Source organism: Tenrec ecaudatus, chromosome X (genome assembly GCF_050624435.1).
Source record: "Tenrec ecaudatus isolate mTenEca1 chromosome X, mTenEca1.hap1, whole genome shotgun sequence".
Classification (NCBI taxonomy): Eukaryota; Metazoa; Chordata; class Mammalia; order Afrosoricida; family Tenrecidae; genus Tenrec; species Tenrec ecaudatus.
In genome coordinates this window covers 18,802,325-18,814,858 of record NC_134548.1, presented here as the reverse complement: position 1 = coordinate 18,814,858, position 12,534 = coordinate 18,802,325, and the positions used below count along the sequence as shown (strand labels likewise).

Here is a 12,534-nt window from a genome sequence, read left to right as displayed (position 1 = left end):
TTTTACTAGTCTGATATCATTTGTGGTAACTTAAAGCCTCAATCTGGTGCATCATTGTATACACATAATATGGGGAAATGACACAATTCACTATGTCTTCACTAACTGGAGCTTCCTAAGCATTAAATGACTTCACAAGAGCTGACGTTTTCCGCTTTCTATTATCCATGAAAGATGGTCTGCCTAGGAACGCTGATGGGAAAAAATGAGATTATCGAGGGAGTTATTTAATTATGGGAACCATCTGAATCTCTGCCAGCAGGTATTTACAAATAAAGCATCCATCCACAGGTCACAATCATCGATTGCCTGCTCACTATGCATAGTCCCTACTTCATCTTCTCATTCTGCTAGTTCTGTCTGTGCTTGAAAATAATAAAATACTGCATTTCTTCACAAACCAGTGGCAGAGAGTGCTATTTCCTAATAGAGATGATCTGCTCCTCCCTTGAGTCACCTGTCTCCTCTTGGACACAGTGTTCTATCTTACTCATTTCCCCCAGGCATGCTAAGTGTTAAAGACACTAACTTTTCATATGCTTGTTCATAAACACTGAATGTATGCTGTGTCGTCTCCATGATCCCATGAAGGCAAATCTGGGGCTTTAGGGTGAATATGTGAAGTCATTCAAATACATGAGTATATTTAGCCTATTTTTTTAAAAAAAGAAATCCTGCTTCTTGAAGAGAACAAGAAATACTTTTATTTTCCAAGCAGACATCTGAGTTTTCCATGCCATTTAAAGAAAAACTTCACAAAGCCAGGTTGATAACTTCAAAATAGAGGGCAATTTTTCATCAGCCAGGTCTGTCAAATCCATTTTATTTCACAAATTGGACAACCATATCTGTGTTCTCCATCAGCTATAAGAAAATGGCATTCTCTTGATTGGTAGTATTGGGTTTTATTTTGGGATGTTCTTTTCATGAAGGGCAGGGGAAAATATCTAGATAGTATTCAATATTTTTGAAAGCACGTGATATTTACAAAGACCAAAATAAAACAAATCGTTTGGCAGACATAACTTCAAGAATCTTAGAACTAACTCGGAGACAAACACTGAGTGGGAGCTGCTCTGTGCCAGGATCGAAACTGGATCATTCACGCGGGGAAAGTCCTTCAGGTCTCATAAAAATTCGAAGAGATGAATATTCTTATTTCCAGTGTAAAGATAAGCAAACTAAGCTATGTAGAATCAGTCATTGACCTGGGGGACATAAAGGGAGCCTAGATTCAAATCCAGCTTCTCTGTGCTTCAAAATTCATGATCTGAGTAGCATTTAACAAGGGGAAAACTAAAATCAAAATAACCTCGCCCATCACGCACCACACTTTCATGGGGAACCTGGTGCTAAGCCATTCGTAGACAATCTGCTTCTGGGTCGGGGTTTCATATAAAGCAGAGCAGCTCCCTCGTTGCAATCTATTGAAAGTCAGCCCTCGATACAAGGGTCTATTAGAGAGAGAGAGAAAATTGATTAAATATTGTAAGATAGGCAGGACTGACGGTTCCAGGGAACATGAGGGGGGGAGGTGGGTGAAAGGAAGGGAGGAACCAACAAACCCAGGGACAAGGGAACAACAGGTGATTTCAAATCGATGGCGAAGAGAGCATAGAACGCCTGGTGGAGTTTGATCAAGTGCAATGTAGCCGAGAGGAATTACAGAGAACCAAAGGAAGGTCAAACCTGATCGTGGGACAGGAGGAAAGGAATAGGAAACAGAGGAAAGAACTACGAGGCAAAAGAAACTTCTAGAGGTATAAATATAGGCATATACATATGTAAATATGTTTATATATAACTATAGGGAAATAGGTCTAGGTACATATATTTATGTTAGTATTAAGGTAGCAGATGGGCATTGGGCTTCTACTCAAGTGCTCCCTCAATGCAAGAGCACTTTGTTCTAATAATCTGGCATTCTGTGATTTTAACCCTCCTGACACAATCACTGTAGACAAAATGGGTACATTAGAAAATATGGTGAAGATAGCTGATGGTGCCAGGCATGTGGGGTCTTGAAGGCTTCAAGATAAACAAGCAGCCATCCAGCAGGAAAGCAACTAAGTCCACATGGAGTCAACAGGATCAGGTGTCAGGCATCAGAAGACCCCAAACAAACAACCATTATGATGTGAACAACGGTTTGGGGTGGGGGGGGAGTAGAGACCCAAAGCCCATCTGTAGACAATTGGACATCCCCTCACAGTAGGGTCACAAGGAAGGGATAAGCCAGTCAGGGTGTAGTACAGCACCAAGGAAACATACAACATTCCTCTGGTTCTTTAATGCTTCCTCCCCTCCACTATCATGACCCAGTTCTACCTTACAAATTCTGACAGACCAGAGCATGTACACTGGTACAAATAAGAGTGCTTGACACACAGAATCCAGGACATATAAACCCCTCAGGAACAGCATTGGGAGTAGTGATACCATGAGGGTAAGGGGCAGGTGGGGAGAGAGGGGGAGAAAGGAGAAGCCAATCGCAATGATGAATGTATAAACTCCACCCCCACCCCTGAGGGGAACGAACAACAGAAACATGGGTTAAGAGAGACAGCAGATGGTATAAGATATGAAAATAATAATAACATAATTTATCAAGGGGTCAAGAAGGTAGAAGGGTGGGGGGAGGGGGAAAAAGAGGAACTGATACGAAGGACTCAAGTAGAAAGAAAATGTTTTGAAAATGATGACCATATATGTTCAAATGTGCTTGACACAATGGATATGTGGATTGTTATAAGAGCTGGAAGAGCCCCCAGTGAAATGATGTATTAAAAAAAGAATTGATTGATTATAATATATCCATACCCAGGAATCATGCCAAATAATGATACAATATCCATCTTTATTGATATGAAAAGATGTTCGCAATATGTTATATAAAATGATCAAATTATGAAACAAATGATCTGATCACTTTAGATATACAGAGAGATCATTTTATATGGATACTTACATTTTAAAGTTTTACTTTCCACCAGATATCATGGGTTGGCAAACTTTTTCCAGAGTACTAAACTTACTCAAGTATAAGCTGAGGCATCTAATTTTACCACAAAAACTGCTTTAGAAATTTGCTGAAAAACTCAGCTTATACTCGAGTATATACGGTATATATATTTTAGGCTTTACAGGCCAAAAGGTCACTGTCCCGAGTACTGAACCTTGCTAATTATAGTGGCAGAGTTAACATGACCATATATAATACATAAATTAATGGATGTGGCTGTGTTCCGATAAAACTTTATTTACAAAAACAAGCAATGAACTTGATTTGACTCACAGGCCATAGATTGCTTACTTCTAGTGTACACTGTAGACACACACACATACTGAGTTGATGTGGAAAAACTTTTTCACAAAGCAAGAAAACAAAGACATAGAAATGCACTTTCTGAGGAGTTACTTGGCTATAACTTACAAAAACATCTCACTGCCATTGAGTCCATTCTGACTCATAGCAATCCCATGTATGTAACAAAAATTCAACTGAATACTCTTTTAACCCAACAGTTCCTTTTCTGGAAAATTATTCTAAGGATACTTTTATTTAAGTGCCCCCAAATGTGTACCACAATGTTCTTTAAACTAAGGAAAGACAATCAACCAATATAAAACATGCCTATAGGAATGCATCATTTTTTAAAGTAGGGTAGAGTGGGGAATGCAGAATTCTAGCTAGTTTCTTTTTTGGTTAATATAAGGATGTGCATGTGAGGGTATGCATAGTTACCTATACACAAACAAATCTGGAACGACCTATCTGCCCCATCACTGTATTTGCAGCTATTTCTAGGAGGAGATTCATGGGAAACTTTCTACTTTTTACCTGTTGATATTTTTCTTTTTTATTTTTCCAATTGAGCTTGGAAATAAAAATGTTCATTTCTAAAACGAAACAACAAAAAAGCAACCCTCTCTGAATCATTTACTTTTATTTCTATGAACTGTGAAGGAACCTATAAGCAGAATCCTCTTCAAGCAAAATTCTCTGATAATAATTTTAGCTTTTACATTAAGACATCCCTCCAAACCTAACCTCCCCCCCAAAAAAAATCTTTATCTGAACCACTTCATGCCATGCCCTGATGACACTTTTGGATAGAACTAATGTCAAAAAGTCATCTATCTAGACACTGTCTCTTCTTTTTTACCTTCCAATACATACAAGACTGTAAGGGGGGGGAGTTGGTGCACATGTGTGCGCATGTGCACATATGAGTATTTGCATGTGAGCTTGTCATTGGTAGAGAGGTCATAGGAGACGAGAGTGTTCCCAGAGCTAACTTAGAAATGAGCAGGAACAATATGACAAGCACGAGGTCATCCAGAGTTCTCAAAAGACAAGGCGCTGGGAAGTCTACTTTGTAGACCATGGAAATCCCCAGCGCAATGAGCAAGAGCTGAAGTTGACTCTGCACAACACACACGAGTAAATCTACTGCTACGACATCAGCTTTTTTAACTGTTGGTTTGCGCCCACTCGCAGCCAAATGCAAGCTCTGATCCTTCACTCAAAAACTTAGCATTGCCAACTGTGAGCATAACTATTTACCCTGTGATTGCACTGAGATCTGGGAAACTGGAATTCCACAGCGTTCCTTTAAATCTCCCATTGAACCATTTCTTGGAAATTAATTCACTGTAGTTAGAAAATGAGCAGTCCCGCTTCCAACCCCAAACAATGTTTTTCTTGTCAAATAACCCTCCCTCTATAGCACATCACCAACCCCAGGAGAAACTTACCTTTCAACTTCAGGTCAACATTATGTCTCAGCCAAGGATAAACCCCATAGCTTGGCATATCTTCAGGAATAGGATTAGTGTTTATCCAGCCATCACACGAGAAACGGAAGAAATTATCACAGGGATCCACAGACAGATTGACTTTACTCAAGATGGCAGCAGCTATTTAAAAAAAAAAAGAAAAGAAAATAATAAGATTAATAATAAGCACTGAGTGGTGTGTACTATGCTTTTCCAAATTAAGTAAGTTTTTTATATCAACCAGTTCCCAAGCCCTGGCTTTTCTAGTTCCCCTCAAATGACTTCCTGAATCAACTTCACTAGATTAAATGACTGCATTCAGAGTGAGGAGGTAAGAGGTTAGTGGTTATTGTTATTGATTTTTGCAAGGAGTGGGGCAAGACTACTAATAGAGTCTGTGATCAGTTGCTTACAAAAGAGGAGTGTAACTATTCCTGTACCCTGCTCATCCTTCTGCAAAATAACTTTGTTCCTCTTCCCGTTAAATGATAGGGTCTAGCTCCCCTGCCTCAAGCCTGGCATGGCCTTGTGGCTTGCTTTGACCCATCAATACTTCTTTTTTTTTAATCATTTTATTGGGCTCATACAACTCTTATCACAATCCACACATACATCAATTGTGTAAAGCACACTTAAACATTCGTGGCCCTCATCATTCTCCAAACTCGTTTTCCACTTGGGTTCCTGGGATCAGCTCATTTTCTTTTTTCCCCTGCCCCCACTCCCCCCTCCATCATGTACCCTTGATAATTTATAAATTATTATTTTATCTTATCTTACACTGCCCAGCATCTCCCTTTACCCACTTTTCTGTTGCCCATCCCCCAGGGAGGAGGTTATATGTCGATCCTTGTGACCAGTTCCCCCTTTCTACCTGCCCCCTTCCCTCCTGGCATCACCACTCTCACCACTGGTCCTGAGGGGTTCATCTGTCCTAGATTCCCTGTGTTTCCAGTTCCCATCTGCACTGCTGTGCATCCTCTGGTCTAACCAGGTTTGCAAGGTAGAATTGGGATCATGATAGTTGGGGGAGGAAGCGTTTAAGAAGTAGAGGAAGGTTGTGAGTTTCATTGTTGCTACACTGAACCCTGAATGACTCATCTCCTCCCCACTACCCCTCTGCAAGGGATGTCCAGTTGTCTACAGATGGGTATTGGGTCCCCATCACGCACTCCCCTCATTCACGATATTATTTCCCCCCCCTCTGCCTTTGCTGCTTGAAAACTGGTCCCCTAGCCTTTCATGATCACACATGTTGGTGTACTGCTTCCATGTGGGCTTTGTTACTTCTGGGCTAGATGGCCGCTTGTTTACTTTCAAGCCTTTAAGACCCCAGATGCTGTATCTCTCGATAAGAGAGGCACCATCAGCTTTCTTCACCACACTTACTTATGCACACATTCATCTTCAGCATTTATGTTGGGGGATGTGATCACGCAATGATGGTTTTTGTTCTTTGTTGTCTGCTACCTGATCCCTTCACCACCTCGTGATCACATAGGCTTCTGTGCTTCTTCTCTGTGGGCTTTGTTGCTTCCGAGCTAGATGGCCGCTTGTTTGCTTTCAAGCCTTTAAGACCCCAGATGCTATCTCTTTTGATAGCCGGGCACCATCAGCTTTCTTCTTTTGTGCCTTTCCCCCAAAGAATTCTGGGCTCTTCAATTTATTCCATGTTAAAATGGCAGTTTGGGTAACCTCAAGGGCCTAAAATGATATTCCTTTTAAATTGTCTTTGAGTTTGGGGAGCACAAAGTATATGAAGGGACAGGATCAAGGCTGTAGGGTAGATGAGGTAAAGTGTCCCAATGAAATCTTTATAGAGCAACCCTTACCAAATGAGCAGGTGTCTTGGTGTGATAAGAAGAGAGTATCAGTGGCACAACGTTCCTGGTCTTTTTCTCATCCATGCAGCTTTCCACTTTCTTCACACCTCTTCCCAAGTAACCCTGTGATCATATTCTGTCCTTCAAGAATGTCAAAATGACCCCCCTTTCGAGACAGTAACTGGACCAACGGTTCCATGGGGGTGAGTATGTCAGGGGAGGTTGTGCGGAGGTGGGGAGCTAATAACAATGAGTACAGGAATAAGGACAATGTTCTAAAACTGATTGTGGTGATGGTTGTTCAACTCTTCATGATGTGATTGAACTATTGAATTGTGTGATATGTGAATTAAATGCCAATAAAACTGAGGGGAAATGACACCACCACCACCCCCCCACCCTTGAACTGATCTCTTGGCCTTGAAGTTAATTGGATGAGCTGAAGCCACTGTTTTGATTGGACCTTTCTTTTGAAGCAGAAGAAAGACCCCGCTTTCTACTCCCAGGACAAGTGACAGTCTCAGGAACACACAGGGGCAGTTCTGCCCTGTCCTTCAGGGTTGCTATGAGTCAGAATCGACTCAATGGCAGTAAGTTTGTGTTTGTGAACAACCTAACAAAAAGATAAATGTATTACTGAGAGAACTTGCCTGCATCCATCCACTGATTGCAGAGATATGTTTTACAATGCTGTGTTTAGAGTAACACCCATGCATGTATGAACTTAGACCCTAATCAAAATACTTTCTGACTTATACTGCTATCAAAACCTCGAAGGTCAAGTTTGAAATTAGAATCCTTGGGCTCCTTGACAAGCAATTCAGCCCTCAGAGACCCATGCAGGCCCTGGAAGGAGGAGTGGGGCCATTGAGCAGGGAATCCTGGGGTGTGGAAGGAGAATGCCACCACTTTCCACCTGAATACTCCCTAACTCGGGAAGCATGAGAAGAGGAGGGCAAAAATGGAACTCTCTAAACAAGGACTTGAAGAGCTCAGATGGCATAGTAGTTTGGAATTAGGCTGCCCACTGCAAGGCGAGCAGTTCGAAACCACCAGCAACTCCATGGGAGAACGATGGTCTCTCGACACCCATAAAGAGTTACAGTCTCTGAAGTCCACAGGGGTAGGTCCATCCTGTCCTATGGATGGCTATGAGTCAGCATCCATCTGATGGTAGTGAGTTTTTCAAACAAGGACTCGGAGCAGGGCCCTTCTTGCCCAGGACTAGAAGAACTGAGGATTTGTGTAAGTTAATAGAAAGATGCAATGGATGGATATACTGCCTTTTTTCATCTTCCATAAACTTATATACAATTATAGACGCAAGATAGTGGATAGGTAGAATATTTATGAATCCATAAATATGTTATCTCTAGCTCGGTGGGGGGGGGGGGTCTTTCTCAGGACACATCTAGGTCAATTGTCCACAAAGACCATGTTCTACATCCTTCTTTAGTGAATAACGTGTGGGGTCTTGAAAGCTTGGGAATGGTCACATAAGATACAACTTTTGGTCTCTTCCCATCTGGAGCAAAGATAATTGGAATAAAATTACAAAGTCAAGGAAGCAATTAACCCAGAGACTTAATAGGCCACGCAAATCACAGTCTCCAAGTAAGAGAAACAGATGGTGCCTGGCTACCACTACTAACTGCTCTGATCCAGACAACAGATATTCCTGGACCGAGGAGGAGAAAAATGTAGAGCAAAATTCAAAACCATACGAAAGACCAGACTTACTGATCTGATAGACATTGGTAGAACCCTGAGACTCTGACCGTGCAATTAACTGAACCCCAGGGATCACTGTTCAGCCAAACAGTAGACAGTACCCATACAGTGAATGGTAACACATACGAGGAATATACTCCTCACAGAAACAAACATATGAGACCAAAGGGGTAGCATTTTCCCAAAAATAAAGTTTAGAAGGTAGAAAAGGACCACAAAGAAAGACAAATGAAAACAGGGAAGGCAGGGAGGAAGTGAGAAAAATGCTGTTACATTATGGGGATTGCAACTAATGTCACAGGACAAAATGAGCATAAATTGTTGAATTGAAAATTAATGTGTTCTATACACTTTCATTCAAACTATAATAAAATGGAGGGGGAGAGGGAATTTTTTTCACTACAAAATTAGAAGTTTCCAAAATTCCTAATATTGAACTTCAACTCTCTTCCAATCAGTTCATTCTGGCTCAGCCTCCTGCTGAGGATATGTATTTCCACCCCAAATATACTGAATCAGAATCCTTATTTCAATACAATTCCCAGGGCATCTGTAGAGATCTATAAGAATCACCTGGGCAACTGATCTTTGACCAATGACCCCAAACTATCAAATGGGATCAAAAGACAGTCTCTTCAACAAAAGGTGTTGGATAAATAAGATCACTATGTGCATAGAATGAAACAAGACCATATCTCTCCCCATGCACAGAAATGAATTCGAGATGAGTTAAAGAGCTAAATAGAAACCCCTAGAGTTATCAGGATCATAAATGAGAAAATTCGAGCAAAATTAAGGGCCCTATTGCAGGGCATACATAAAGTACCAAGTATAAAAAGGAAGTACACAGAGCAGAAGACAAAGTAAAAGACTGAGATCTGCTAAAAACAAATCATTTGTGCACATCAAAAGAGTAAAACAAGAGCTCACATGTTGGGGAAGAAAATCTTTACAAAAAGATTTTTGGTAAAGGGCCCAAATACCAAATTTGTAACACTCTGCAACCCCTCAGTAAGAGAAAAACATGATCCACTTTAAAAAGTGGGCAAAACACACAAGCACTTTATCAGAAAATGACACCCACATGGCTAAAAAACACATGAAAAAAAGCTCAGTCACTTGTCATCTTGGTGATTCAAATTAAAACCGCAAAGAGATATCACCTTACACGCCAATGATAGCCCAATTAAAAACAGAAAACAACAAATGCACGAGAGGATGTGGAGAAAATGGAATTTGAATGCACCCAACTACTATGGCAAGCCACACAGCGCCCCCAAAACAACTGGGAGTGGAAATGCCATAGGATCAAGCAATACCGTATTAGGCACATACCCCAAAGGAATGAGACAGAACACGAATGGACGCATGCGCTCTCATGTGCATTATAGCACAGTTCACAATCATAAGAAACTGGGAGCAGCCCAAGTGCCCAACAGAAGAAGAATGAATGGATAATGAAGCTGCTATAGACACACAATGGAATAGTACGCAGCCCTAAAAAATACAGTGACGAAATCATGCAACACCGCATGTCATGGAAGGACTTGGAAACCGTTATGCTAAGTGAAGTTAGTCAATCAGAAATGGACAAACATTGTATAAGCCTATAAGGAAAAACACCAGGACTTAAGCAGGTTTCTGCTCTCAGGTCACATAAACTTCGCATCGGATCTCCCAAACAAAGCAGTAGAGAACCTGCCGCCGCTCCGTGAACTAAACATCACTCCTCTTACCATACATCATACCTTAAGAACCACCTCATCATGGTGTAATATGATACTTGGTCAGTTGAGCTCCCTCTTGACCTAACCTGAATTTGCTCAAGGCTCAAATAGTTCTCACTTGTTCCACGAAAGACTATTGACAGCGGCCTTTTCTTTCTTACACTTTATTTCTTTTTTATTTTTATATTTGAATTGCAGGGGTCACTGCAGCATAGACACTCCAGATCCGAGCTTTCTTAGAGGTGAGCTTATTTACTCCTTGGATCACGTGGTCAGTGTGCTCATGGCAGGACTACGCAAGAGCAGTTTGGTTCTAAGGCATACAAAGAAACATTAGCACTTCAACCAACCTATTCATAGGCAGGAGGAGAGGGTGAGGCTGGGAACATGAAGAAAATGATCAACTTCAGGAGACAAGGGGGAAAGTGTCTGGAAAGATCGACCAACAATGATTCAATCAGCTCCCTAGGATGAGCTGGTATCATCCTTCCACATTAGGCCATGAAATGTGTTGGTCCTGCTGCCTAAGAAACAAGCAGCTTTCCCCACACATCGGCCCATTAAAAAATATTTTACGCTTTATTTGTATTTTTATCTTTATACTATTATTACCATATATACTCGTGTATAAGTGGAGTTTTTCGGCACATTTTTAATTTATTTTTTGTGGTAAAACTAGGTGTGTTGGCTGATATACGGGTCGGCTTATGCTCGAGTATAAACGGTATTTTCTTCTTGCCATTTAGTTTTAGTTTTGTTTCTTATTGTTTCTGGTTTGTGAAGCACAATCAGAGACAAGAGCTGATGCGATGGAGTATCGGGAATGTGGAGGTGGGTAGGAGTGAGGAGGGTGAGAGGATCTGGGGAGCAAACAATGAATGCGGGAGGGGGGAGGAAGCACTAAAACTGATTGTGATGATGTATATACAACTTTCCTAAAAGGGATTCAACCATGAAAATATATATTTTTTAAATCTCAAAATAGTAGTCCTCATCTCAGGTGGGGTCACTCCGTCAAGAAAGAGGAAAAGGGAGAAGACCACCCCCTTGATGCCATACAACATTGGGATGAAGTCTCATTGAATCGTGTGCAGACACTGTGCAGGAGTGAGAAGGGAAACTTAGTGGACAGTTCAGATCGGAGGAGGGGACTAGCTAGGTTTCAGAGAAGGCCTTTACACTTCTGTTGGGGGGTAAAGGGCGAGGAGCACGCTCACATCAGGAAGGGACACCCAACACGAATGACACAGAACCCAAGGGGGGAGAATTAGGCCAGCATAACGTTCCTGATTAGACACTTGAATTCGTGTCTGCCCGACCCTCAGTGAGCCACACCATGTGTTATACACTCCGGTGCCCTTAGACTCTGCCCTTTCTGGGAACACCACACCCCTCAGAGGCCATGCAGAAGGACTCGGTGTGGAAATCCCACTGAATAAGCTGGGCTTTACCTCAACACGACCTGCAGCCCTTGGATACAAGACTGACACTCCCTGGTGTAAGAAGGAACAGATGATTGCCGCCCCAAAGCTGTGGAATTGGTGGTCGCTGGAGCTTGGTTAGGGGCCCTTGCTTTATGGGTATCCAATGGCAAGTGGCCCAGAACCACCCTATATGTGCTATTTTAATGCGCTCCTTGCTTTACTATGACATGTGTTAATCTGATAGGCAACGTTCTGCTCTTGTGAATGAATGTTACTGGAAATTTTCCCCTATCACAAACTCCCATGGTCAATGTAAACGGGGCTCAATCATTTAAGACTTCAATCTGTACATATCAACAACTCATGGATTTCAGTTCAAAGTGCTCTACACTTGCATTACTTCCTTTTCTCAACAGTATGTTAAATTCTATGCCACTGGATAAATTAATGACACTATCAATAGAACTAACTTATACCCCAGGGGAATGACTGATCATGTTCTTTGTCATAAAATGATAATGAGATCTGTAAAGTAAATCAAAGATGTACACCATCCATTGACAAGCAAATGAATTTAGGCTCCCATTTTATTCTAGCCCCAATCCAAAAACAATTAGTTCTTATGACATGGGCCTGCTCAGTACCCTCATGACGAGATCACTGAAGATGAGTGCTAAGCAAAGTGTGGTGAAGAAATCAGATGGTACTGGCTATCAAAAAGAATAGCATCTCGGGTCTTCCAGGCTTGTATCCAGACAAACAGTCATCTAAGTGAGACATCAACCAAGTCCACATGGAAGAAGCACACTAGCCTGTGTGATCCAAGGATGAAAAATTTAAAAATCCAAATCTGAAGAAGTTGTATCACAGCTTAAATTGTAAACACCTAATACACAGAATGAAATGGTTGACAGTCAAAGCCTAAAACTCATCTGCAGGGAGCCTACATGAATTAAGTCTTGGGGTGAAGAAAGCTGATGGTGCCCGGCTATCATAAGGTATAGCATATGGGGTCTTAAAGGCTTGAAGGTAAACAAGCGGACATCTAGC

General features: G+C 41.5%; 1 protein-coding gene across 1 annotated transcript in view; it reads right to left on the bottom strand.

Moving 5' to 3' along the window:
* PHEX (phosphate regulating endopeptidase X-linked) overlaps positions 1–12,534 on the bottom strand; it is a 228,224-nt gene that overhangs the window by 200,387 nt on the left and 15,303 nt on the right. Inside the window, exon 3 of the mRNA XM_075538878.1 lies at positions 4,759–4,920. Coding sequence (XP_075394993.1) covers positions 4,759–4,920 — 162 coding nt within the window. The remainder of the gene's footprint in view (positions 1–4,758; positions 4,921–12,534) is intronic.